The sequence below is a fragment of the Megascapheus bottae genome, chromosome 18 (assembly GCF_031878675.1).
Source record: "Megascapheus bottae isolate mThoBot1 chromosome 18, mThoBot2.hap1, whole genome shotgun sequence".
Taxonomy (NCBI): domain Eukaryota; kingdom Metazoa; phylum Chordata; class Mammalia; order Rodentia; family Geomyidae; genus Megascapheus; species Megascapheus bottae.
In genome coordinates this window covers 26,449,640-26,476,225 of record NC_143526.1, presented here as the reverse complement: position 1 = coordinate 26,476,225, position 26,586 = coordinate 26,449,640, and the positions used below count along the sequence as shown (strand labels likewise).

Below are 26,586 nucleotides of genomic sequence, written 5' to 3'. Positions count from 1 at the left end.
TGGGAGGAGCCTTGGCTGCAGGCATGACACCTGGGCTCTCTACTTTGTCCCCGCCCAGGCTGTACCCTTAAGGAGCCATGAAAACACTTGCCTGTGCCTAAATGAACCAACCCAACTCACTTACCCTCCACATACAGGCATCCAGCAACAGCTACACAACAACCTGGGGAGACCTTGTTTCTCTTTAGCTTTTCCCTGATACTTTATTTTGTTGTTGTTGTTTTAATTTCTGACCCTGGGGCTTGAACTCTGGGCCTGGGCACTGTCCCTGAGCTTCTTTTGTTCAAAGAGAGTGTTCTAACACTTGAACCACAGCGCCACTTCCAGCTTCTTTGATTAGTTTATTGAAAATGCGTCTCAGAGTTTCCTGCCCAGGCTAACCTTGAACAGTGATCCTCAGATCTCAGCCTTCTGAGCAGCAAGGAATACAGTTATGAGCCAACATTGCTCTGTTTCCTTTATGCTCTTATTGTTAATATTTAATAAACTAATTTTATATTATAAAAGCTACAAAAAGTGTTTCCCTTAAGCTTTTCAATGTTCCCAGTTGTTAGCATCATAGCTATCACAGCAGAAGTGTTTTAATCGACATTGGTACAATATTGTTACAGAGGCCATTTTTTTTTTTTTGCCAGTTCTGGGCTTGGGCTCAGGGCCTGAACACTGTCCTTGAACTTTCTCAAGGCTAGAACACTACCACTTGAGCCTCAGCACCACTTCTGGCTTTTTTCTATGTATGTGGTACCTAGGAATCGAACCTAGGTCTTCATGCATGGTAGGCAAGCACTTTACCACTAGGCCAAACTCCCGACCCCAGAGGGGCATTTTTTATTGTCCTTGATTTATCCACTGCGATCCTTTTACTCCAAGATCCAGAATCCCATATTGCATTTTGTTGTCATATCTCTTTGTTTCTTCCCAGTCTTTTTATCCTTTTTCTTCATGCTTTTGGAGAATTCTGGCTAGTTATTTTCTCTTATATGTATCTGAGGCTTTCTGTGATCAGAGAAGAAACATGAGACATGTTTTAAAGCATGCATGAGACACAATAGGGGAACCAAGGCTGCATTCTCAGCTTTTTAGATCACTGCTGGTGCTCTACTACTTGATTTGCTTATTGTTTGATTAGTTTTTGACATCTGTGGTAACAAATAAACTTCAGCTATAGTGAACCAAGAGTGAAAACTGTAGAAAGAGTGCCAGGACCTGAGCTTAAATCCCAGTACCAGCACAAACAGACATACAAATCCCAGGAAACAGGGACACCAAAGAGGTGTTAGCAAGGTATTGGCTTGCAGATTGAAAGCAAGTAGTGAAGTAATACAGACCTCCCCTCCTCATACTCTGCCTTACTACATAGTTTGGGATTTTTGTTTGTTTTGTTTTGTTTTGGGTCGGTTGTGGGGCTTGAACTCTGAACCTGGGCATTGTCCCTGAGTGATTCAGCTCAAGACTAGCTCTCTACCACTTTGAGCTACAGCACCACTTCCAGTTTTCTGATGGTTCATTGGCGATAAGAGTCTCACAGACTTTCATGCCTGGGCTAGCTTTGAACCATGATCCTCAGATCTCAGCCTCCTGAGTAGCTAGGATTACAGGTGTTAGCTACCAGCGCCTGGCTACTATATAGTTTTATAGTGATCTTTTTATTGCTGCTACTTGAATTTGAGTTCAGGGCTTGAACTTGCTCAGCTTTCTTGCTCACTAGGCTGGTGCTTTACCCTTTAGCCAAATCTCCAGCCTCACTTTTTGCAGGTTAATTGGGGATATGAGTCTCACAAACTTCTCTGCCTATTAGCTTCTAACCACATACTCTTCCTGATCTCAGTCTCCTAAGTAGATTACAGGTGTGAGCCACAAACACCCAGCATCCACCAGTTTTACCAGAGGTAAAAACATATGTTCTTTACTATCATTTTTCAGGTGATGGTGGGGTATTATGTATAATTATAGTATTTGCATATTATGTATAATATATGATATACATAATATGTATACTATAATGTGAGAATAGTGAATATAAAGTACAGTTTTATAATTCATGATTATTTTAAGCTTCTCAATATCATTGTCATTTTAAACTTCATTGAGGCAAGAATTATAGTAACTATTTTGGAAGAAACCTAAGAATCAAATAAAAGATGTAGCTGCAAGAAAGAGCAAAATGAAACATGTTCTTTCTCTTATTGCTTCTTTTCTTAATTTTAATCGTCTCGACTCATCTTTATTTATTTATTTATTTTTGGTCGGTCGTAGGGCTTGAACTCTGAGCCGGGGAGTTGTCCTTAAGATCTTCAGCTCAAGGCTACTGCCTTACCCCTGCAGCCACAGCACCACTTCTGATTTTCTAGTGCTAATTGGAGATAAGAGTCTCACAGACTTCACTGCCCAGGCTGGCTTTGAACCGTGATCCTCAGATCTCAGCCTCCTGAGAAGCTAGGATGACAGACGTGAGCCACCGTACCTGGCTTGATTTTTTTCCATTATAGATGCAATTTAAGAGCAATGTGTCAAGCTCAAAAAAAAAAAAAAACTTACCAGGCACTGGCAACTCACACTTGTCATCCTAGCTACTCAGGAAGTTGAGATTTAAGGGTTGCAGTTTGAAGCCAACCCAATCAGCAAAGTCTGTGAGACTCATCTCCAATTAATTACTAGAAAACCACAAGTGGCATTGTGGTTCAGAGTAATAGAGCACTAGCCTTGAGTAAAAGAGCTCAGGGACAGTCTGAAGTTCAAGCCCTATGACCTTCAACCAAAAAAGCCCCCAATAACTGAAAAGCCTCTATCTGGAGATTATTTGGGATGTTTTAGATGAGTTGGGGCTGTAGCTTCTCTGGCTATCAGTGGAAGGAATGGTAGACTGCAAAACTTTCCCCAATTCCTTCAACTTACTAGAATATGATTTTCGGCTTATTGTGGTAAGCACCTCAGATATGGGGTAGTTTGTTGCGTAGCGGCAACTGCCTACACATCAGTAACACTTGCAAGAAGTCATGGGAGGATGGAAGTGTCCACAGGGACAGGAGAAGAAAGCGGAGGGCAGCATCTGCTTCACCAGACAGCTGTGTGAAGTCTGGACTGCTTTCGAGGCTCTCCTCGTCAGTTGCAACCTTCCGGATAACCCGATGGTTTTCATTTATAACAACAACAACAAAAGACTCATAGAGATACACAGCTCCCCCCCCCCCCCCGTCCCAAGCTGCCTGTCTCTCTTCCAACTTCTCTGTGGTCATTTCTAAAATGTCACCTACTATCTCCTCGCACAGAGGTGAGGGAGGCTGAATAATGCCCAAGCAAAGGGGGCTACAGCAGACCCACACCCCACAACCTCAGGTGAGAGCTAGAAAAGGGGTGGGGGCTGGTGTCATGTCCAAGGGTACAGGGAAGAACCAGAAGAGACTGGGCAAAGACAGTCCCAAAGATTTTGCTCATTTCCCTACTTGCAGGGCAGAGACACAACCTGAATCCTACCAGGAATCTACCCTTCACAGAGCTACATCTGGAAGAGACATATAGAGGAGAAACAACCGGGCTATCAGGACACATGCCTCTCCAGGTACACAGCATGATCCCACCTTCGCTGATGGGGAGTTTGGGAGCTGTGGGACCTTTGCTCCTTTGTGGATGCTCAGGCTTGAATGTGTACCCAGAATGCCCCAGCCCTCAGAGCCAAGGACCACACCGGTAAGCTTCTGATGACTCTAGGGTCCTGGATAGGAGTCATAGAGCTCTACTGGGGGTTGAATCCTTCCAAGATGCTGGAAGGTACAGGTCAGCTGACTTGCTGGTGCTGTCCTTGAAGTCCAAGTAGCTGGAGTAGCTCTCAGTGGTCACTTGTCTTTACTAAATGCTTCTCCCCCACAGACAGAATTTTGGCATCTGGGCTTGATCTGCTGAAAATGAGGTGGTGGTAGTGGTGGAGGGGTCACTCCCTGAAGGCATCGATGTCCCAGGCTACAAGTCAGGAGGCTGAGGAGTCACCCATGAAGAGCCACAGTCCTCCCTCCCCTGCCCCACGGGCTTCCAGCATCTGTCTCCATGACCACACTTTCTCTAAGCTCTCCTTTCTCCTTTCCTTATTTACTAACCTAGACCTAGGAACTTGAGTAGGAGATGGCTGAGCAATGAGAGGGGGAGAGCTCAGGGGCTCCACCTACCTGAGGGACAGGAAGGCAGAGCTATATGGCACAGGCTTCTCTGGGTGGCTGTTGGGCTCTGGCAATGTTCCTGGGGTCTGGAGGCAATGGAGGAGGAGAAGTGCTGTGAACACAGTTGGTGGGAGCCCTGGGGCTTGGGCACAGCACAGGAGACTCAAGAGAGCCAAGTACACAATGGAGAAGAGGGGTGCAGTGGAAAGGAGGCAGGGGGAAAGATACCATCTTTGTTGGGTGCCAGTGGCTCACATCTATAATGCTAGCTATTCAGAAGGCTGAGATCTGGGGATGGAAGTTCAAAGCCACTTCAGGCAGAAAATCACCACCAAAAATGCTGGATGTGGTGCTGTGGTTCTAGTGTTAGAACACCAGCAAAAAAAAAAAAAAAAACAGCTAAAGGACAGCGCTCAGGCCTTCAGTGCACGCCCCAGTGCTAGCATATGCATGTATGTGTACACACACAGACACACACCCTATCTTCATTTCCCTCTTCATGTCCCCTGGTCCTTCACTCACCCCGGGGCTGGAGCCCTCTAGCTGCTGTGGGGCCCAGCTCCATGGTATGAACTCCACCTGGGTGGCACTCCCTCCATGGGCCTTGGTTGGACCTAAGCAGTGGGATAAACAATGAGGAGCTTCGAACAGTGACTCTGAGCAGGGCACCAGGGGTCCGCTTCTTCATAGCATGGTGCCCTGTCAAGTTCTGTGTTGGGTATTGGCTGAATTTCCACCCTTCTGCTTTGTCTCATACCTCCTGTCCCTCTTGGAGGCGTCTTTGGAGTCCAGGCTTCCCTTGAGACCTGTGTCCTCCAGGACTCCCTGCACCTCCCCTCTCCAGCCTTGGCGTTTCTCCTAAGCTTTGGTACCATCCCTGAAGGCCCAAACTCTCCTGGAAAAGCCTTGCTCAGATCCCACCTAGGACTGGAGTTGCCCGGATGTGCCCCCTTCCATGTTCCTTACTGGTAGGCACCTGCTGCTCAACTCCAAGCCACCCTCCCTCCAACCCGATGCCCCATCTCCCACGACCTCCCCACTTCCACTGATATCTCCACTGCCCAAAAACCCTGTACTAAAGATGGGATTCAGTTGCCACCACTCCGTAGCACCCCTTCCCATGCTAACATCCCATGTTCCTCCCATGTTTCTCTTCTGCCCTCAGCCCCTTATCACTTCTCAGTTGTGCCAAGGCCCTCTCCGCTGGCACCTGGGGCCTGGCCAGTTCTCTACCCCTCCCTGGATACCCTCTGTTCACATTTCTAGCTCAGCTGACTAGGAGTGCTCTCAGGTCCAGTCGGTCACCTTTGCCCAGGGTCAGTGAAGGGGTATTCCTAGGGGAAAGACACTTAGCATTATGTGACACTCCCCTCAGGTCAGGGAGAATTGGATTGGAGCAATCCTTTGGCATAAGAGCAGCCAGCACCGTAGCTGATAAGTGATAAGATGCACAGACATGCAAACTCAGTTCCAGAGGATCTGGAAAGAGGTGACAGTGACTAGCACATAGGAAGTGAACTAGGGCCCCAAACACCTGAGGCTGCAGAGGCCTCCACTGCCTGGGGAGCTGGTTGGGATGGGAGGGGGATTCCCCACCAAAACCCTGTGGAGAAGCTGAAGTGGACTAGAGGAGTGCCGGGGTGGGGAGTGAAAGGCTAAGCTCTGAGTGCTGGGGGGGGGGCAGGGTCTACTGTCTAGGCTTGCCTAGGAGGTCATCCTCGTCCCTCCCTTCCCCTCCCTCAGGTCTCTCTGCACCTAGGGACAACGCTGAGGACAACACGCAGCTCTCTGAAACCCAGTGGAGCTCTGAGAATCACAGGAGTGGACTCAGGAAGAGGGACCCGCACCCTCAGAGGCAGGGCATTAGCTTACCCGCTGCACATGGGCTTCCTCCTACAGCCCCAGAGACAGGGTTGGAACCGAAGTCCTGGGAGCCTGAAGCAGCACCAGGCCAGACCAATACCAGGGATCAAAGGCAGCAGGGAGCTGAGGAGCGTGGCCAGCAGGAAGGCATCGCGCTCTGTGCAGAAGAGAGCTTCCAGTCCCTAACCCATCACCACCCCATGTCCTGGCCCCCTGGCCCCCATCAGCGCACTTTCAGGCTGCATAGGCCCACTGTCCACGCTGCCACCAGATCCTGGCTTGTCACAATAGGGAGGCGCCCAGCCCTGAGCACAGTGGCAGTTATGGTTGCTATTGCAAACCTGCAGAAAAGAGAAGGAAAGAAGAGTCACGGTGGGATCAAGGACGTCCCCCCGCCAAGGTCACGTCCACCTTTCTCTACTCACTCCATGGTTGTGGCAGGCACTCAGACAGCGCTCCAGCTCCTGGGAAGAAGCATTCTGGCAGCGCCTGTCCTGGCACATCTGTGGGTAGTGTGTCCAAAGGGCAGTGAGAAGGGACACTTTGGCCTGGAAGGACTCAAGGGACCTGGAGGGGGTGGGTGGCAGGGCTCACCTTGCTAGGTCCACATTGGGTGCCCGGCTCTACCAGGCCTAAGTCAAGGAAGTGCAGCTGAGCATCAGAGAGTGCCAGGGCTCCCTGGCAAGCCACCTCGATGCCCTCCAGCCGAACCGTGGAGTCCAGAGGCACCATGTGTGGTACTAGTGGGCTCTGCTCCCCACCCTGGCACTGCAGTTTCCCACACTGGGCATCACTGAGGAGGAAGTAGAGGGTGGGCAGCCTGAAGTCTGTACCCCTTTCTTCCAACTATTCTACAGCTTCGGTTCCCCTCCAACTCCAGCGCTCACCTTGGTGCACACGGCAGGAAACCACCCGCAGTGTCCGTGCCACAGTTCCCACGCGTGTCTCCCGCGGAGTTTACCATTTGGAAACAGGCCTGTGGTGCTGGGCGTGAGGCTGAGGGAGGAGCAGGGCCCAGGCCACTGAGACCTGAGCCGCACTCGATGACCCCAGCTCCCCCATCCCCTACTCGGTCCCCACCCCGCCCCAGGCCCTCCCTCTTCGTAAAGCCCAGCGCCATCTCACCAGAGCCCCAGAGCCGCTGACACTGCTGCTCCAAAGTGGGGCACGCCCCATCCCGGCAGTAGCCGCGACCCCCAGCGCAGGGCGAACCGTCTAGTAGGTACAAGTCCGGGGGACAGTGAGGGGAGGCGCCCGTGCAGAATTCAGGGAGGTCACAGTCACCCACAGCCCGGCGGCACAGCGTGCCCGGCGGCTTCAGCTGCGTGGGTGAGCCGGTGAGAGGAGGGCAGATAAAGCACAGTGAAAGATCAGGGCTTGGGGGGCTGCAAGAGGGCGGGGGCGCCAGGAGGACCCACGTTTGGAGATGAGACAGCACCCAGTAGGGCAACCAGAGGGCGCCCACTAGCCGAGACGGCCGGCTGGCCGGCTGGCTCCGGGTCGCCCCGCAGTCCTTACCAGGCAGCGCGCGCAGCAGCGGCCGTGGGCGCACCGCGCCCCCGCGCGCAGCGAGCAGTTGTGGGCGAAGCAGCAGGAGTCCGGGCACCTCTGCCAACGGAAAGGTGAGAGAGCAACAGGTGAGGACGCAACGCCCCAGACCTCCGGAGAGGGAGCGAGCGCGGGGACGAGAGGAATGGCTGCGGAGGGGGGGGGGGGGGCGGGCTGTCCATTCTCGGTCCCCAGGGGCCAGGCGAGCCCATCTGACCTGGTCCGGGCCGCAATCGCACTCTTCACCCGCCTCCACGAAGCCGTTCCCGCACCGAGCCGGAGGCGCAGCGGGGATCCCGGGGCCCGGGGCGTTAGCGAGGCATGCGCCGCCCCCCTTGCGGAGGAAGGCGCGTAGCTGGCGGCGGCTGCAGGCGCTGAACACCCGCGGGAAAGGGTGCCTGCGGGAGGGGTGGGCGTCGGCCTGCGGGGACCACCGCCTCTTCTTTCCTTTTTTAAAGTTTTTTTTTTCTTTTTTAAAGGTGGGATCTTGTGCTGTTTGCAAGGACTGGCTACGGACCTCGTTCCTACCTAATGCAAAGCTGGACAGACCGGCGCTCGTACACCTGGGCTCTCACGTACCGTCTGGGGTGCATCACGGTTGTGCAGCCACCGTTCCCACCCTACTCCCAATCCCTAAGAGGTTGGACACCACCATCCTTCTGCCCCTTCAGTGTCAGCCCTGGCTGAGATTTGGGGCTGGCGTTACAATCTGGCCTCCACCTTTACACGCTTGAGAATCCATTTTATCCACCTCTTTTCCACGAAGGTCACATAAACGACCGTGAGGACAGGTACATACGTATCCTCGTTTTTACAGAACAGCAAAACAGGATTAAGCAAGGAAATCCAGTGGAGAAGCCAAGCTCTTTTTGCCCTGTGCGCACCCCGTGGCCGCCGCCATGACGCAACCGCCCTGTTCCGCTGAGGCCTCCACGCAGCAGCCGTCGGGGTCGTGGCTGAGGCCAAGGCTGTGGCCGATCTCGTGGGCCACGGTGGCAGCAGCGCCGATCGGAAGCTCCGCGTGGTCCTGGGAGGGTGGGGGAGTCACCGCCGGGCTCGAGCCCGGCCCCGCCCCGTCCCTCCAGGTCCTGGAGGAGACGAACCATGCTTACGCCTCCGGAGCTCTCAGCTCGACACATGCCCTCGACGGGCGCCAGGCCCACGGTGGTGCCTCGGAAAGTGCGACCCCTGAGGGCGAACGCTCGTGATCGGGTGGGGCCAGGGCTCCGGGCCGTCCTTCCCTCCCACCAGTGGGGGGGGGGAGAGGCACCCACGTGAGCAGCTGGGCCGAATCGTGCGGCCTCCACGCCCACAGCCGCCGGCGCCACTGCAGGAAGGCCCAGAGCGTGGCGTTGGCGTCAGGGGTGATCTGGCTGTAGTCTCGCTCTGTCCACACTTCCAGGCCGCTCAGCACCACCCGAATGTCCAATGTCCTGAGAATCTGAGGGCAGAGGGGAGCCGGGCTGCAGTCAGGACCCCGGCGTCCCACTGTAGGCCTGTGCGCCCACCGTTTGCCACCCTCCATCTGTCTCCATACTCCATAGCACCTGCCGGCCCTGCCCCTTCCCCAACCTGATCCACATAATTGGCGACTTCCAGGAGACGCTGTTTGGTGTGGTTCAAGTTCTGGTGCTGGATCAAGAACTGGAAAGGCAGGAGTTCCAGGCATGAAGGACTGGACAGGCTGCACCCAGCCCCCTCGAGTCCTTCAGCCTTCCCTCACCAGAGTGTGGTCAGCCACCAGGTACAGCTCCAGGTACTTGGGGCTCCCACGGCCGGCCTCTCTCCTCACCTGCAAGGTACAAATGGAAACTCGAGAAGCAGGCTGCTAGACTGGAGTTTTACCACGAACCCCCATTCTCAGAGACAACAGTTTGAAATCTGTTGCTAGAACTTATTTCTCCGTTTCTGAGTTAAAGGAGCAGGACAAGGCCCTGCTGTAGGGCCTGCGCTTCTGTCTCTTCTGATCGTGCATACTATGGATATGACACTGTGCGTTCCCACCTCCGCTATTATTTGTGCCCCTGACCCTATTGTGGGGAGCTCGAGGAAGTCTGGCCATGTCCTGATTGTCCTGGAAGCCGCAGGCCCCTTTCCAGGCGAACAGCCTCTCTGTCCGGAAGATCATATGGGTTGAGGAGTCCTTGGAGTGCCCAGGTGGCCGGGGATGCAGATAATAGCTAGTATTGCTCCTGAGCACGATCAGGCCCCTATGGTGTGAGCAACACACAGCGGGTGGGAGAGGGCTCTTACCTTAAGCCCCATCCCCTCGCCCAGACTCCTCACCTCATTCCAGAGCAGCCAGTAAGAACTACCCATGAGTCTCCGAAGCCCTTCACGGTCCCAGCATAGTGGCAATGATCCTGGAAAGGAAGCAGGCCAGCCAAGGCTGACATCGAAGGGACAGAAGGATGGACTCCAACCTCTTAGGGATTGGAGTTGGGGAACAGGGTGGGCACAGCGGATGCACCACAGTGATTCGACCCAGAGGGTGCATCCCCAACTCCCCTCACCCTGTCCTCAAGAGCCCATGGAAGTGTCTCACCGTGTGGTTGGGAACCATCACCACAGGCTGGGCATCTGGTCTGTAGTGGGTTTCTGTGTATCCTGGGGCCAGCAACCTGTTGGGAGAGGTGTTTGAAGAATCAACTGATTTAGCCCTGCCTCCTCCTCCAGGTGGCCTTCCAGCCTCCCTGTCTCATGTTTAGAGGCATCGTCTCTAGAGGCCTAATCTTACTGGTCTTTAGTGATACTCCCTGTTGGGGGGGGGCGATATCTCACCTGCCCATGCCTACTCCTGCCCACCTATATAGTCTGCACGGTCTCAAGAGCCTGTGCTCCATCTTGACCCCATCCCACTCAGTCCAAGGCTTCATCCTGCTCACAGATCTTGGGCTCTGAATATCCAGAATCCTCAGAACTCAAAGGCTTTCAGACCTACTAGGACTCCTCAGATTCATCTGTCTATGCATTTCACCTGAAGATGTAGACATTCCAGACAGGATAGACAAATTGCCACTACTAGATGGATGCTTTGACCTTTGTGACCACTGTGAATTTGCCCTTGCATGGAGTGCCATCCTATCTGTGGGAATCCTAAGTCTCTGCTTCTGTCTTCTCTTTCCTCTTCTCCTTCTTCCCTCTTCTCTCTGCCTAACTGAATGTATTCTAGGAATGTCCACTAGGTGGTACTCACACAACTGCCAAGCCAGTCCTGAGGTTGGGAAGAGAGATGTGGCCACAGAAGGGTTTACCCAGCCTCTACAGCCCACTTTAGCTCAAGGAGGGCCAGCCATGAGTAAATATGACACCTTCACTTTTTTAACCAGTCCTGGGGTTTGAACTCACGGCCTGAGCACTGTCCCAGGTGCTTAAGGTTAGCACTCTACCACTTGAGCCACAGTGCCACTTCCAGCTTTTGCTATTTGTGTGATACTGAATGGAACCCAGGGCTTCATGCATGCTAGGCAAGCACTAAGCCAACTTCTCAGTCCCTGTCTGCACTTCTTTTGAGTCTCCCCATCTAGTCCCCTGCTGGAGTTTGCACTAATTCTCCTGCCGGACTCACCACCCCACTCCATCCCTGAGAAATGGTCTGTTCTCAGTGCAGTGGTTCCCCAGCCCGGTACTCACTGATTCTTCTTCAGTTCAAGCAGGAGCTCCTGACCTTCTGCCTCCAAGACCAACAGCCCCACATCTAATGTGAAGATCTGGGCGAGAAAGAGTACAGACTGTGATAATGGCCTCCAGGCCACCTGCCTGCCAGTGAGCAGGTGGGATGTGCATCTGGCTAGTGAGAAAGTTCATGGAGGCATGGATGGAGGTGGGGTAAGAGAAAACATATTCCCAACCCTAGGATGTTTGTTGTCATGACAACAGCCAACTGGCTGGCGGTGCATAAACAGCCTGTCAGAGGCACAGCACATCCTCCCTAGAGATGAACTCCAGAAAGGTGCCTTGTGTGTCTACAGTTACTGGGCTCTTGGCCTGCCTTCTTTTTTGCCCAGAGGAACATGAAATACAAGAGACACCAGGGTCATGAGGACATTGGGGAGCCCCTGGGAAGTGGGCTCTGTATTTATGGAAGCTTGTTTCTCTATCTTTGTGTGTGTGTGTAAAATACTGTGTGTGCTGGTGATTGAACCCAGGGCTTTGGACATGTTATCCAAGTGTACTTCCAATGAGCTGCAGCCTCATTCCCTTGTTTCTGTATCTTACTGCCTCTCATTCCCCATGGAACCCAGACTTCATTCTCTACCTGTAATTTGGGCAAACTGCCCCATTTGAAATTCTCTATGGCTTTCAGCAGTCCACCCACTTCTGAGCTTGTAAAGTAAACAGCAACCCATCCCAGGCTCCGGGAAAGCACTGGTTTTCTCAGACAGATGTCAGGAGGGCGGGGCAGCTTCTCCTCTCCTCCCTTCCTTGCCCCCTTTGCCTCTTCCATCCCACAGGATATCCCATCTTTCTCCTTGTTCACATAGTCTGGCTGGGGGCCCAGAATTGGAGCCAACCCAGGAGATTCCTGGGGGTCTGCTGTATCTTTGGAATGTTTTTCCCACCCTGCTGGCTGGCTCTCCCCTTTTCTCTCAAAATGCACTGTGCTGGGACCCTGGCCAAAGGGCTCAAAGTTCTGGGGGGACGGGGAACAGGTGGGGAGCAGACAGCCCTCATTTTCCTAGCCATAGACCCCACAAGGCCTTAACATGAGCTCATATAGCTGGAATGCCACCCGTTTTATTTTTTTTTATTTATTTTATTTTATTTTATTTTGCCAGTCCTGGGCTTGAGCTCAGGGCCTGAGCACTGTCCTTGGACTTTCTCAAGGCTAGAGCTCTACCACTTGAGCCTCAGCACCACTTCCGGCTTTTTTCTATGTATGTGGTACCAAGGAATTGAACCTGGGTCTTCATGCATGCTAGGCAAGCACTTTAACCACTAGGCCAAACTCCCGGCCCCCAGCCACCCGTTTTATTGGAGAAAGGGTTTGTATTAGACAAAGGCAGTGAGTGATCCAGATGGAAAGCCATGCTCAAGGTCCCTGTCCCTTTTTAGCCCCTGCTGCCTTCACTTTTCAGCTCCTGGTATCTCTACTCTGCCTCCACTGTGTGTCCCACCCCCACCCTGCAATATCAGTGCACCCTGGCTACAGGACAGGACATCTGCCTGCCTGAGCTCAGCCTCCTGCCCTCCCCTGCCTTCTCAGGCTTCCTGGAGCAGAGACCAGAAGTAAGCAAAGCAAGGCAGGGACAGCTCAGGCTCAGGCAGTGACCCCAGTATGTGCCCAGCCCTCCCTTTTACTGGAGATGTCAAAAAAAAATCTCAAAGTGAAGGCCAACACTGTGTGTCTGACCAGTTGAGTTGAGGAGAAAGACTGGTGAGGGGCAGTAAATGCCCCCTAGGGAGCTCTGGGGACACTCCCCCATCTTTGCAGTTACACTCATCTGACTCTGGGCTCTTCTCTGGCTCGGGAAGGGGGACTGTCCACTCTGGCCTGGAAACTCAGAATTGAATGTTCTCCAGGCTTGAGTGAGGGGTAGTGAAGTTTTTCAGACCTTAGCCGGTCTCAGGCTTCCAGACCCAAAGAGCTGTGTGAACATGATCAGTTTTCCAATGTCTCTGAGCTTCGGTTTGCCCCTTGGTAAAATGAGCACAAAAAGGCTATTGGCTTCTTGGTTTGCAACACTTTGTGGTGGCACCAACATCTGGGATGTGGTTACTCTGGAAGAATGTGACTGGCTGAATTGGGAGGGGGCCAGAGAGAGGTGCAAAATGGGGTGGGTTTGCACTAAGGGCACCATAAGAGTGACTATTGCCAAAAGACCACAAACTCTGAGGCCCCTGAATGGCCAGGGCCAGGCCTAGGAGCGGCAGCAGAATGCCCACAGGGCCATGTGTTCCAGACAAGTCAGTCAAAGGAAGATATTTTGGTGTCTTAAAGCTTCAGGCCTCCAACTCTAGACTCATCTCTGCTTGTGGGCGTGGGGACTTGGGGTAATCCAAAATGGGGGAGGAAGCTGGAAATGACTTCCATGTGTACAGGCTCACCCATCTCACTGTCTCCTGCCCCGCCTGCCTGGTGGGGTGAGGCCAAAAAGAGTAGTGATTTTGTTCTGGGAGTGCCAGAAAAAACTGCAGTGCTGCAACTAGGCAAAGGGCAGGGGGTATTGGAAAACATGGGGTCCCTGCTGAGAACAGGGGAAGGAGATACTAACCGGCTCCTCCAGGGTGGCTGTGCGCCAGGGTGGACCATCCAGAACCCAGTAGGGGGTGACTGGCTCTCCACGGCCATTTCCTGGATGAGGACAGAGCAGAGTGAGGGATGCCCAAGGAACGAGGAGAAGAGGAGGTCCAGAAAGGCACCTTCATCTTCCCTGACTCAGGCTATGGGCCACGCAGCCATGGGGCATCCTTGGAATGAAAGAGCCACCAGAGAGGTGGCAAGAGACAGATACAGGGGCCTGGGAAGGAACAACTGGGGAATTAGTAGCTGCCTGACCTTTGAGGGTGAGGGGTAGGTTTAGGGTCAAAGGGCCTGAGGAAGAGAGACTATGGCCCACAGTGCAAAGGGGACAGGAAGAAGGAGGCAGGCCTGGGTATTTTTAGGCTGGGCAGCAAATGCCATTAGTGTGAGAGATCTGTGACATGAGGCTGCCTGTGTCTCCCTCACCATCTGAGAAAAACAACAACCCGAGGTCTCCAGAGGTCCACCTTGCTCAGCCTCTCCTTAGGGACTTGGTGCTGGTGACAGCATCCCTGGGGCCCCTGGTCCAGAGCTACCTCCTTTTATCTTCAAGATGAGAGGAAGCTTGGGGACAGAGCCTCAGTCCTGGAAGGAGGGGGATTGCCAAAAGGGGCTCTAAGGAGGAAGCTTGGAGCCAAGCATTACTCAGAGGGTGCCTGGAATGCTCCCCTGGAATGCTCCTGCCTCCCCACCCCCAACAGGCCCCAGAGAGCCCAAGCTGGCCCTCCTACCCTGTCACTCAGCATGGACTTTTATAACACGCTGTCCCCTCCCTCCCACCCCGCCAGCTCTCTGTTCCTCCTTCAGCAGCATCCCAACTCCTTCCCTTTGCTCCTCCGCCATCTCCTCCCCAGACCTCAGGCATCAAGGACCAGGAATGGCAGCAGCTCCTGGAGGCCCCTAACTCAAAGCCCATATCCTCCTTCATTGATGATCCAACTGCCATTAGCTAGCTTGTGGTGGTGTGGGGGCGGGGGGACATGGGGTGCTGCCACTCCGGAATAGAAGCCGAGGGATGCACTATTGTCTGGCCTGAGGCACAGCGTGTGAACAGGTGTGCATGCCCTCTGCACACTTGCTGACCATTGGGCTGTGAAGAAGGCACACAGAGCAAAGTGAAAGTTGTATGGGAGTGGATAGAGGGAACCAGTCTGAGTTGCAGGCTATGGAGCCCTTCTCCCTGTGGCTCAAGTCTGGAGCTTTAAGAGTCCTCCCACTGGAATGCCTAGAGCTCGTCCCCCAAAGCAAGCCAGCTGTCCCCCTCCCTTTCCTGGCTGGGATGGATCAGGAACACATAGAAATGAGGGTCGCAGTCCTTCCTGTCCCCTCCCCACTGCCTTCTTGTGAGGCCCTTGCTGGGCAGGATCTGGAGAGTTCTCTGGCCCTCTTGGAGAGGTGAAGAGCCCTGACTCATGGAAAGAGACAGACACAGGCTTCCCCGGGCACTGCCAAACCCACATCTTCTGTTTGGAGAAGTCCTCGTGGGTCACACCAAACAAGGCAACTCTATAAACACTATCCACACTGCCCAGGGCGGGGGAGGAGGGGACCGCGAGTCCTGAAGGCAGAGCAGGACTGGGGGTGAGGCAGGGCTGGCGCAGGGGCCTGCCCGGGGGACAGCGCTGGGTACCTGACAGCTGCAGCAGGAGGAAGGATTTTGCCTCTCTGCCTTGCCCAGGGTGTGGGCAAGTGGGCCCGACGCCGCCCCAGCCCTGCCCAAGCTCTGTCCTCCTTCCTGGCGGCCCCAGGGTTTTGAACTCTCCAAAATTGGCTCCCAAAGGAGTGGAGCACCTCCGCACCCGCCTCACCTGGGAACGCCCGGGCGCCCGGCGCGGGCAGCAGCAGCAGCAGCAGCAGCAGCAGCAGCGCTGGCGACCCTCCCGGTCCCCAGGACCCCCGGCCCATAGCTGGGAGCGCCCGAGCGTCTCAGTTGCACAGGCTGCATGCAGGCTGCTCGCCCCGCCCCGGCTGGGTGTCGGCCGCCCCTCCCGCCCCTCCCGCCCCTCCCGCCTCCCGGGGTGACCCCGCCGGACCCCGCAGCCGCCGCAGGAGCCGGGACGAGCCAGCGGGCCGCGCAGGTCAGAGGCGGGACTCCAGCTCGCGTCTCCGTGGAGGTCACCGTGGTGGAGGATGCAGCGGTGACCACGGGAAACGTTCTTTGAGGACCCTAGCGAGACGGTGGACAGAGCTGCCCGTCGGACCTCATCCTCCAAGGATTTCCCCCTGCCTGGGAGAGACCCCCAACGGTTCCTCGAGCTAGATGATCGACCAGGTGGGGGCCATCAGGTGCAGCTGGATCCAGCTGCAGTGACCGCCAACTCACGTACAAACCACTGGCTTGGGGACCAGGCTGTCGGTGAAGAACGCAGCTGAATTGCACAAAGCACCACTCCCAGGAGTGGGGAGTCTTTTCTGTCTTGGTCTCCGGATCATTAGCGCCTCTCTCTACACCCCCCCCTGCCCTCCCTACCTCCCTCCCCTTGGGCAAGTACTCTACCACCAAGCCACATTCCCAGCTGAGGCATTTCATTTTTATGCAAATCTGCTTCTCAGATTTAAGTAGTCAAATGAAGCGGAGAAAACTACAGAAAGGTGATTAAAACATTAAAATGTATGACGGAGTCCAGTGACTCCTCCAGGAGAGGCAGCCCTGACTGCCCCTTCTGGCCACTTGGAGAAAGGGAGGATGAGCAGGAGGGGAAGAAGGGGATGAGCGCTTCATCAGGGTGGCATCTGCAGTGCAGCTCATTGTTCCTGTCCTCTTCTGTCCCGAGGACACAGCCATCCCATCATGGTTGTGTGCTTTCACTGTTTCCAGTTTCTGGTCATGATGGAGACTGTTTTTCTTGAGTAAATACCTAGGGGGTAGTGGTGGGGCCCTGGGAAGAGTATTTTAGCCTGAGTAGATCTTGCCAATCTATTTCCCAAAGTGGTTATGTCGTTTGTACAAAGTTCCAACACAGGCAACTCAAATCTGTGGTGTGCAAAGTCAAGCTGGCAACTAGAATTGAGGGGCTGAGCCCGGAGGGGTGGGGTGGTCCCAGGTGCAGGTGCTAGTGTTTCTTGATGTGGAGAAGTTGTCTGAGCTCCACTTGCTTCTGCTGTGTGCACTTTTCCGTGTTTCTTATACTTCAATTACAAGTATACTTTAAGGTCTGGAGGACTTTGGATCACTAGAGTAGATTAAACTCGCCCTCCCCAGCACCCTCCAATCCAAGGGGGACATACATTCTTTTGAAGGAATTGTCTACTCTAACCCAGAAGGTTGTAAGAGAGCTCACTGAGTTGCGCACAGATGGAAGTTCACTGGAGGGGTGGTGCAGGCTCTCAGGAAGTGTGTGGTGATCAGGTACAAAAAGGAATGGGAGAAGAAAAAAATAAAATGATGCTGGGGCTCATGCCTATAATCCCAGCTACTAGAAAGCTGAAGTCTGAGAACTGTAGTTCAAAGCCAGCCTCTGCAGGAAAGTCATAAAACTTTTATTGCTGATGAACCAGCAAAAAGCTAGAAGTGATAGAGTGCCAGCCCTGAGTGAAAAAGCTAAGGGACAGTGCATAGGTCTGGAGTTCAAGCTCGAGTACCAGCACATTCACACACACACACACACAGAGACAGAGACAGAGACAGAGACAGAGAGACATAGAGCAAAGGGAGCGAGGGAGTGAGGGAGGGAGGGAGGGAGAGAGGGAGGGAGCGAGGGAGGGAGGGAGGAAGGGAGAAACAAGAGAAGTGCGGCCTCAGCTACTCAAACCTAACTCTTACTTTTCCCCACCTGTCAGCTTGCGTGCCAATGCCCACTGCTCTCCATGTTTCTCAGCCTAAACCCTAGAGCCTTGCTCCTACCCCCTCTTCTACAAGGCTACCAGGGATGATGTTAGCCCACATGAGAAATGGCTCCCTCAGTCCTTGATTTCCCAGGAGTACTTTAGTCCTTTCTGACAGCCCTCATTGGTCTTAGAAACCCTTGCTGTGCGGGCCTCCCGGAAAAGGCCGGAGCTCATTGGCTCACGGAAAGGCATGCACCTGGAACAGAACCAAGGGTGGCTGATGGAATCCTTCTCATGGAGATGTCAGTCTCTGTGATGGGGTGGGGAGAAATGGAAACCATGGCCTCTTCTTTCAGGGGCCAGATACTGCACGAGGCTACCTGCTCATGCATCCTCACTGCCTGGCCTACCCCACCCTCTTCAGACCACCAGATCCTCTTGATTTCCTCATTGTTACTGTGTGAAGAAATGGCCTGGTACACTGAGGCAGAACATGAGCTATGGATGGCATTCCCATAGGTGTTGAAAGTCTCAGGAACAAAGTCTATACTCCTCACTGAGACCCAGGAGGCTGAGACCTGAAGGATGATAATTCAGTCATCCCAGACAGAAAGGTCTTTGAAACTTCATCTCTAATTAGTCAACTGGACTGGTGGCATGGCTCCAGTGGTAGAGCCAAGCTTGTAAGCATGCGTATAGATACCCTCTGCAGGGAGGCCTTTCAGAGTTAAATGTTTCTAAATATAATCTGGACTCTGAATATGAACTACATCTTCCAGTCTCCCTTGTAACTTGGGGTGATCATGTGAGCAAAATCTGGCCAACGGGAAGTAACTGATTGGTGTGGGCACCTTCCAGGCTCTGTGAGCAATGGGGATGAGTGTGCTTTCTACTTCCTCTCCTTTCTTTGTGCAAGAGGGAACCTGGGCATGGTGGAACCATTGCAAACCTCACATTTGAAGGCAACATCTTGGGAATGGAGAAAAGCATGAAAGACCCAGAATCCCAACACCTTATATCACCATAGCATAGCCAGAATAGCATGGGAGAGAAAAATAAAATCCTGTCATGTTACAGTTACGGTATTTGGTGTCTTATTAGATGTATTCCATCTGGCACAGGGTGTCTTGGCAAGTCCATGAGAACACAGAGGCTCTTCACACACGGAATCCAGGCTGGGCTCTGAGGAGAAAGCTCTGAAGGAACAGAGCCTCCTTTGGAAGAGAATGGGAGGGAGAGAACAGCTCCAGAGGAAACTGGAGTGGACCACACGATAACTCAGTTCTCTTCAGGGTCCCTATGCGTCAACACCTTCCTGAGTAGATTGGGGTTCACATCACCTCTCATCCCCCATTTTTCTTTGAGACAAGAGGCTCAGAGATGGGTCATAGAAAATGGGATGTCACGATTCTGTTTCTGCAGAGGTTGGCAGGACCCAATGCTGCCTTCTTCACAGTGTCTGGATGGTCACAGGCATCCGCAACTTCCTCCTCCTGAGGGCAGGTAAGGCCACCGGTGAGCTCAGGACAGATCATAGGACGAACCTGCATCAGGATCAAGGAGCTTCCCACAAAGAAAACCCTGGTTACTGGACGACTTTGGGTGCAAGGGTAGATACCCTCCGTCACCCCCAGTATCCCTAGGTAGAGATTCCAAGGGACTGATGGGAATGCACGTGGCTGACACTGTGGCTCAGACCCTGGCCCACCAGGTCAGTCATCAGGCAGAAGGGGAAATCTCAGCAGAGAGGAACCAGATTTTCACCCCTGTCCAGTGATGGCCAGGCTCGGGCGTGTAGAAGGAAACCCAAAACACAAGGCTGTGAAGCTGGGCACAGTCAGTGACTCACGTCTGTGACCTTAGCTACTTGGGAGGCAGAGATTTAGACAATCATACTTTGAGGCCAGACCTAGACAAAGAGTTAGGGAGACTCCATCTCACACAAATAAGCTGGGCATGGAATCACATTTGTGATTCCAGCTAGGTGAAAGGCATGGGGAGGGGATTGGGGTCCTCGGGCAGCCAACACAATGCAAGATCCTACCTGAAGAACAACTAAATCACAAAAGGGGCATGGCTCAATGGGAGAGCATCTGCCTGCAATGAAGCTCCCAGTTCAAACCCTACTACAGATAGATAGATAGATAGATAGATAGATAGATAGATAGATAGATAGATAGATTAATGTAGGTGAATCAGAACATGTGACTTGAAAATGGTGAAAATGGTAGTGATTTGATTCTGCTAGGACTAGAAAGTCCATTTGAGTCATCAGGAAGACCAGTTACCATGTGGCTACTCTTACGTTTAGTTATTCCTTTTTTTTTTTTTGTCAGTCATAGGGCTTGAACTCTCAGCCTGGGTACTGTCCCTGAGCTCTTCAGCTCAAGGATGGTACTCTACCACTGAAGCCACAGTGCCACTTCTGGTTTTCTAGTGGTTAATTAGAGATACGAGTCTTCTGGACTTGAGATCTCAGGCCCCTGAAGTAGCTAGGATTATAGGCATGAGGTCCTGGCTCCTGGTAGTTCCCTCCTACCTCCCCTCATCCCAGGCTCCATTCAGCCAGCAGCCAGCAGCCAGGAAGTACAGATTTTAGAGGGGTGTCAGTAGTACTGACAAAAGCATGTGTGTGTTGGGTACCTGCATGGTTTCTTTCTGAGAAGGCATCTCCAACGAGTTCTCCTTCATGGCACTCTTGTGAGAACGCCTTCCTCTGTATAGGCAAGAATGGACTCAGGCCTCCACTCCCCATCGTCTCCACTACCTCCCTTCCCTCCCCAGGTGCTGGCTCCAGGCCACCCATTGCACAGGTGAGAGGAGCCCTGTAATGGAGAGAAGAAAGCTACAGAAAAGCTGGATGTAGGGCCAGTTCTGGAAGTATTTCTGAAATTTACAGGAAATGGGCTGTGAATTTACTGGGAGAAAGGTTCTTTAAAGGAAAGGCAGGGCCAGGAGTGGTAGAGTAATAGTGGTAAAGTGCTTGCCTAGCATGCACACAGACCTGGGTTCGATTCCTCAGTACCACATACTTAAAAATAAGCTGGAAGTGGTTGCTGTGGCTCAAGTGGTAGAGCTCTAGTCTTTAGAAAGCCCAAGGACATTACTCAGGCCCCAGGACTGGCAAAACAAACAAACAAATAAATAAATAAAGGAGGGCTAGGTGTTAGAGGAAATAGCCCCTCTGGACCCACCTCCAGATGTAGCAGGCTCCCAGGCCCAGCAGCAGGCCCAGGAAGATCACCAGAAATCCTAGGACCCAGAGCAGCTGCTGGAACAGATGCAGCCGGCGTGCAGCTGGAACATGCAGAAGGCGCTCAGGGAGGCTACCAAGACTCCAAACCCCCTAATGCTTCTCCAGGGTGAACCGCCCAAACCCCTCTGCCTCCCCTATGCGATCAGTTTGTGCTAGCATAGGGAAGGCAGACACGTGACCTCTGTGCAGCGTGGCTGGGGAGATGAAGCTCCTTCTCACCTCTGGTGCCAAAGTAGGCTGAGGTAGAGGTGGCTCCCAGGGCATTGGAGGCAGAGCACACATAGTCCCCCTGGTCACCAGGCCTCAGCTCCTCAATGTTCACCCTAAGGGCATTGGGGGAGGCTACCACAAGGATGTGTGGCTCCGCAGGCGCACTCTGGGGCTGGCTAGAGGCCACGAGTCGATCGCCCAGGTGGAGGGTCAGGCTGGCAGGGGGCTCGCTGTCCACCCGGCAATCCAGGATGCCCTGGAGGCCACCCTCAGGCTCCACAAACGCCGTCATGGTAGGCATCCTGGGAGGGTCTGTGGGAAGAAGAGAGTGTCAAATGCAGAAGGTGATCACAAAACCCTCCTTCCCGGCGCCCAGCCCAGGTGACTGCTGGACTTCTGCTGTAGAGAAAGAGCCTATTTTCTCCCTCCTTGAGTCTGACTCACTTTGCCCAACTGAAGGCCGAAGAAGTAACTTTGTGGGACTTCAGGTCTAAGCCTGCAGAAGCCTTGCAACTTCTGTTTTGCTCTCTGTTCCGCCTTGGGGGAAGCCCAGGCCAGCCTGGCCCAACCACAGACAGCTACAGAGGTGGAAGTCATCTCCCACCAGCTAGCCCCAATGCAGCTACTGGATCACTGCAGCCATGGAGATGATACTTGTAGAAGAACTGCCCACCTGAGTTCCATCCCAGACTTCTGATCCACAGAACTGAGTCTGGAGATGATCTGAAGCAGCTGGTGACTAATGCAGTATAGATACTAATGGAGGGTTGGCATAGAAAACTCAAGCTGATGAGAACCTGGAATGTGCCAGACACTCAGCATGCTATATAACTATACATCCTATAGGAGGGAGCTGACATATCACCCATCTTAGATGTGGGGAGACTAAGACACAGAAATATAAGAGCATATATAAACAGCTGGTGGTCAAGCAGGAGTCCAGCCCAGCAATCTACACCTGTGATGCCCCTGCTCTATGAAGGCAGAAGAGAAGGAAGGGCTGAGGTAGGCAGGTGAAGTATAGGGAATCAGATGCAAAGTAGGGGTGCGGGGTGGGGGAGAGCACACTCACACAACACTCGCAGCATGACTGGAACAGAGGTGGCAGCCATTTTGGCAGAGAGCTCAACCCGGCAGTGGTACATGCCAGCCTGGGTACGGGCCACACGGGGGAAAATGAGTGTGGCCATGGGCTCTGCCTGCAGTGGCTGCTCATTCCAGAACCATGTGAAGGTGGCATTGCCAAGGAACCTGGGGCCACCAAGGAAGCTGCAGCTCAGGTTCAGAGCTGTACCCTCAGGCACATGCAGGCCTGGCTCGGCCACCACGTGCACACCTGCAGATAAGAGGACAGGCAGGTGGTTAGGGGTGGGTAGTCCTGCCCCTGAGTGTGGTGGAGTATCGATCTATCTTGCAGTCTGGATTTTCCGAGATGGGATGGTGTGTCCCCTTCGATGGCTGAGGAGAGAGCATGGATTTCTTTGGTGCGTGGAGGGCTCTCTGGAAAGAGTGTGCTTCTCCTGACAAAACAGGCAATCTGATGGATGAGGCCTCGTCTGGTCCTCACATTGGCCACCCAGAGTTGGATTGGCTCTCTCAGGGCAGGTCTGTCTGTGCAATGGTGGGGCTCTGTGGTGGCTGGGTATGTCTCTCCTCCATGGTTTTTGCACCTTAGCTATGGTGACACCTCCCTCTCCCTCCAAAGAAGATTCTAAGAGTCAAGCCGCATCCCCCTCTCTGGCACTGGGGCCCCTTCCATCAGATTACACCTGTCAGGCAGAGCTGCCTTGTACCCTTTCAAGCTAGACAGAGCCCTGTCCAAGACAGGTACTCTGCCCTCACAGCACCCCAATTCTAAACTCTAGGTCCCTTCTTCCCTCACTCACCTTCTGCCCGTAACTGCTGAGTGGTGCTGACTGATCCCAGTGAATTCTGGGCTGTACACACATAGGTGTCATCATCACCTGCCAGTACACCTTGGACCTGTAGACGCAGGGCGTTGCGGGCCACCTGGACAAGGCCCATCCCAGATGTTGAGCCATGTAGCTCACGGCTGGTAGCTAACACCTTGCCATCGTGGGACAGAGTCAACTCGGCAGGTGGCTCACTGTCCACGGTGCACTGAACTATGGCCATGAGCCTGGCCCTCGAGTCCCAGAAGGAGGACAGAACAACATCCCGAGGGGCATCTGGGCATGGGGCAGAATGGACACAAATGAGTCTTAGGTATCCTGTAGGACTCGTTACCCATCTGGCTGATGTTAGTAAGTCCTTCTTCCCCCCCACCCAAGGACCCATTCCTAAGCCACTGCAGCCCCTCACCCACCCTCAGCCAGGGCCTCCACAGCCCCAGTCAAGGATCCCTCACTCACAGAGGACTTGCAGGGCGACAGGCCGAGAGCTGCGAGTGCCCTGAGCATCCTGAACCTGGCAAGAATAGGAGCCAGCCTGAGCCCGTGTGGCCACAGGGAACTGGAGTGAGGTGGCTGGCCCCTCCTGCAGCCAGTGGCCATTGTGGTACCAAGCATAGAGGGTGGGTGCACGGGCAGTGGGGTCCTCACAGGTCACTGTGACAGGGCTCCCCTCAGGCACTGTAGCTGATGGTGCTAGCGTCACGTGTACACCTGTACCAAGGGGGTCAGAGTCAACTGGGCCCAGTCAGACATCACAACTGACCCCCTCCCCTGTGGCACTGGTCCCAGGTCACCCTCTAGCCACAGCTCCAGAGATGTATTGGCCTGGCCCAGAAGGCTGCTGGCCGAACAGCTGTAGAGCCCTTCATCCCTGGGTCTTGGCTCCCGAAGTTCCAAGCGCAGGATGTTGGGGACAGTGGTTGCTGAGGAGGAGGCCACGAGATGGCCGGCGTGGGTGAGGGTCATCTGGGCAGGGGGCTGGCTGTCCACAGTGCACAGGATCAGGGCCAGCTGCCCTCCTCGGCGGTCCAGGAGGTAGGTCAGGCGCAGGCTACGGGGTGCATCTGTAGAGGCCCAAAGACACCAGAAAAGCTCAGATGGCAGCTTTGGGGAGGCTAGTTTTCAGGTGACACTGGGGTCCAAAAGGGTTCTGGTTCCCCAACCCAAGGACCCCACGTAGTCAAATCAGAGGTGTTGCTCCTCTTCTAAGAGCAATACCCCTTGTCCAGTGTTCCATCGGCTGGACAGGTATGGAGTGCTGGACTGGACACTTGTGGGGTTCTTCCCATGCACTCATCCCTCCCATCCCCACCCTTGCACATAGCCAGACTCACAGAGGACATTCAAGGTGACAGGTCTGGAAAGGCGGGGTGCCTGGCCAGGGAGACTTGCACCACAGTAATAAGAGGTGGTGTTCTTGACCGTGACGTTGAGCTGGGCAGATTGAGCACCTTGGCACTCCTGCCCATCCTGGTACCATGTGTAGGTGAGCTGGGCCTTCTCATTACTCCAGACATGGCAAATCAAGGCCACCTCCTTCCCCTCCTGCACACTGGCATTGGGCCACACTTGCACATTCACGGCTAGGGACAAAGGAGGGACAGAGCCATCAGTGAAAATCTGAGGCCATGTAAATCATCTCCTGTCTTAAGGCAGGGCACTCACCCCTCTTGCTGAGGTGTCCCTGAGCTCTGTGAGCTTCAGGAGACTGCTAGAGAAGCTGCTCAGAAAGCTGGGCACTGATGGCTCAAGCTTATAATCCTAGCTACGCAGGAAGCTGAGAGCTGAGGGTTGTGGTTGGAAGCCAAACTTGGCAGGAAAGTCTATAAGACCCTTATTTCCATTTAACTACCTTTCCCCCGCACCCCCCCCCAAAAGCCAAAGTGCATCTGTGGCCAATAGGCAGAGCACTAGCCTTGAGTATGCCCAGGTCCTGAGTTCAAGCCCAGGACCAGCACACACTCACACACAAATAGCTCAGAGGTCATGGAGAAATGGCAGTCCCAAGTGGAACTCTGTAGGATTCTAGCCTTCTCCTTGAGGTGCTCTTTCTGATTTGCTTTATCCCCTGGACACCCCTGGAAAATTCTCTGTTAGTAAAAATGCTCTTCCAACCAGGTGCTTGTGGCTCAGGCCTGTAATCCTAACTATTGTGAGACTTTTGTTTTAAAGCCAACCCTGCCCTCCCCCTTAAAAAATGCCTGTAAGACATCTCCAATTAACCAGAAAAATTGCCATATCAGAGATATGGCTCAAGGAACAGAGCACTAGTTATGAATTAAAAATCAGAGTGAAAGCTCAAGGCCCTAAGTTCAAGCTCTGGTACCAACATGAGAGAAGCAGGGGCATGGGTTAGAGAGAGAAGAGAAGAGAGGAGTGAAGAGGGGAGGGGAGGAGAGGAGAGGAAAGGAGAGAAAGAGGAAAGGAGGGAGGAAGGGAAGGAATGAAAGAAAAAAGGCTAGCCACTGGTGATTCATACTTGTAATCCTTGCTACTGAGGAGGCTGAGATCTGAGGATCACAGTTCAAAGCCAGTCCATGAGACTCTTATCTCTTATCAATTAATCAACAGAAAACTAGAAGTGGTGTTGTGGCTCAAAGTGGTGGAGTGCTAGCCTTGAGCAAGACTGCTCTGAGGTAGCCCCCTGGCTCAAGTTCAAGCCCCATGACTCACAGAAGAAGGAGGAAGAGGAGGAAGAGGAGGAGGAGGAGGAGGAGGAGGAGGAAGAGGAAAGAAGAGGAGAAAATCTATAAAATGCAAGTCAGAGACCATGGCTCTTGGAGCAGTGTTGGAATAGAGATTGTGTTTATGCTCCCAGACTTCTAGACTTCTCTCACCTGCTCTCCTCTCCAGGACACCACACACACACACACACACACACACACACACTAACCCTGGACATCGAAGTTAACTGAAGCTGAGGCCTGGCCCAGGCCATTGGTGGCTTCGCAGGTGTAGATACCCTCATCCTCTAGCCCTGTGAACTCCATATCCAGGCGAAGCTCATTGTGGGACACCACTGCTTGCAGCCGGGAAGAGGTGTTTGCCAGTTCCACTACACCCTGGAGGGTGGAGGCCACCAGGCGGTCACCGTGGCGCAGATGAAGCTGGGAGGGAGGATCACTGACCACACTGCACAGAAGGATGCTCCGCCGTCCCGGGCCGGTAGCCAGCAGGGGTGTGAGCGTGGCATGGCGTGGAGAGTCTGCAGAGGGAAGAGAGTGATCAGGGCTTGGCCCAGAATCAGGGAATGTCTCCCTTCCCCAACACGTGACTGAGAAACATTCCCTTACAGGACACGTGGAGGCTGACAGGAGTGGCCAGGCTGGAGGTGGCTGCACCGGGGACCTGAACTTGACAATGGTAGGCCCCAGTTTGCCTGGGAGATATGGCTGCAATTCGGAGCGTGGCTGAAGTCGACTCCTGAAGGAGGTGGCCATTCTGATACCACTGGTATGAGGTCCCGTCAGGGACACTCATGGGCACCTGGCATTGGAGCACCACATCCTGGCCTTCCCGGAGCTCGGGTGATGGTGAGACCTGGACCCAGGCTTCTGTAGGGAGAAAGCAGGCACAGATGATGCCTGAGGCTGTGTGTGCCCGCAGAGGTCCATATGTCTAGAAGCCAGAGCT

General features: G+C 53.7%; 2 protein-coding genes and 1 long non-coding RNA gene across 4 annotated transcripts in view; all 3 read right to left on the bottom strand.

The window, feature by feature from the left end:
• Positions 1-914: 914 nt before the first annotated feature.
• LOC150050257 (uncharacterized) lies at positions 915-4,238 on the bottom strand. 2 transcript variants are annotated; one of them, XR_016538719.1, is made up of 3 exons: positions 4,161-4,238; positions 3,579-3,896; positions 915-996 (listed from the first exon to the last, which is right to left on the bottom strand). It is a non-coding gene; the product is annotated as an uncharacterized LOC150050257 (long non-coding RNA). The 2 variants fall into 2 exon arrangements; XR_016538720.1 differs by having other exon boundaries at positions 3,579-3,893.
• Positions 4,239-4,665: 427 nt separating this feature from the next.
• On the bottom strand, positions 4,666-15,711 carry Adam33 (ADAM metallopeptidase domain 33). The gene is made up of 20 exons (XM_090352697.1): positions 15,615-15,711; positions 13,778-13,857; positions 11,196-11,272; positions 10,108-10,183; positions 9,849-9,925; positions 9,592-9,772; positions 9,286-9,354; positions 9,135-9,206; positions 8,837-9,003; positions 8,666-8,750; positions 8,447-8,589; positions 7,780-7,960; positions 7,533-7,622; positions 7,140-7,335; positions 6,902-7,010; positions 6,609-6,807; positions 6,440-6,517; positions 6,247-6,355; positions 6,024-6,171; positions 4,666-4,765 (listed from the first exon to the last, which is right to left on the bottom strand). The coding sequence occupies exons 1-20, from the start codon at positions 15,709-15,711 to the stop codon at positions 4,666-4,668; spliced, it is 2,334 nt and encodes a 777-aa protein (XP_090208823.1).
• Positions 15,712-18,651: 2,940 nt separating this feature from the next.
• Siglec1 (sialic acid binding Ig like lectin 1) overlaps positions 18,652-26,586 on the bottom strand; it is a 40,201-nt gene continuing 32,266 nt past the window's right edge. Inside the window, exons 13-23 of the mRNA XM_090352057.1 lie at positions 26,247-26,507; positions 25,847-26,158; positions 24,288-24,536; positions 23,748-24,017; positions 23,413-23,664; positions 22,927-23,229; positions 22,113-22,376; positions 21,050-21,352; positions 20,769-20,871; positions 20,218-20,290; positions 18,652-19,067 (exon numbers count right to left, since the gene is read on the bottom strand). Of these exons, the coding sequence (XP_090208183.1) occupies positions 18,960-19,067; positions 20,218-20,290; positions 20,769-20,871; positions 21,050-21,352; positions 22,113-22,376; positions 22,927-23,229; positions 23,413-23,664; positions 23,748-24,017; positions 24,288-24,536; positions 25,847-26,158; positions 26,247-26,507 (2,498 nt within the window). The 3' untranslated portion in view covers positions 18,652-18,959. The remainder of the gene's footprint in view (positions 19,068-20,217; positions 20,291-20,768; positions 20,872-21,049; positions 21,353-22,112; positions 22,377-22,926; positions 23,230-23,412; positions 23,665-23,747; positions 24,018-24,287; positions 24,537-25,846; positions 26,159-26,246; positions 26,508-26,586) is intronic.

Excerpts from the sequence above, each read along its gene's own strand:
- Adam33 (XM_090352697.1), bottom strand. The coding sequence starts at position 15,711 with ATGGGCCGGGGGTCCTGGGGACCGGGAGGGTCGCCAGCGCTGCTGCTG. Across the intron at positions 13,858-15,614 it reads GGGCGCCCGGGCGTTCCCAG|GAAATGGCCGTGGAGAGCCA; the intron begins GTGAGGCGGGTG and ends GTCCTCATCCAG. Across the intron at positions 4,766-6,023 it reads AGGAAGCCCATGTGCAGCGG|GTCCAACCAAGGCCCATGGA; the intron begins GTAAGCTAATGC and ends CCCACTGCTTAG.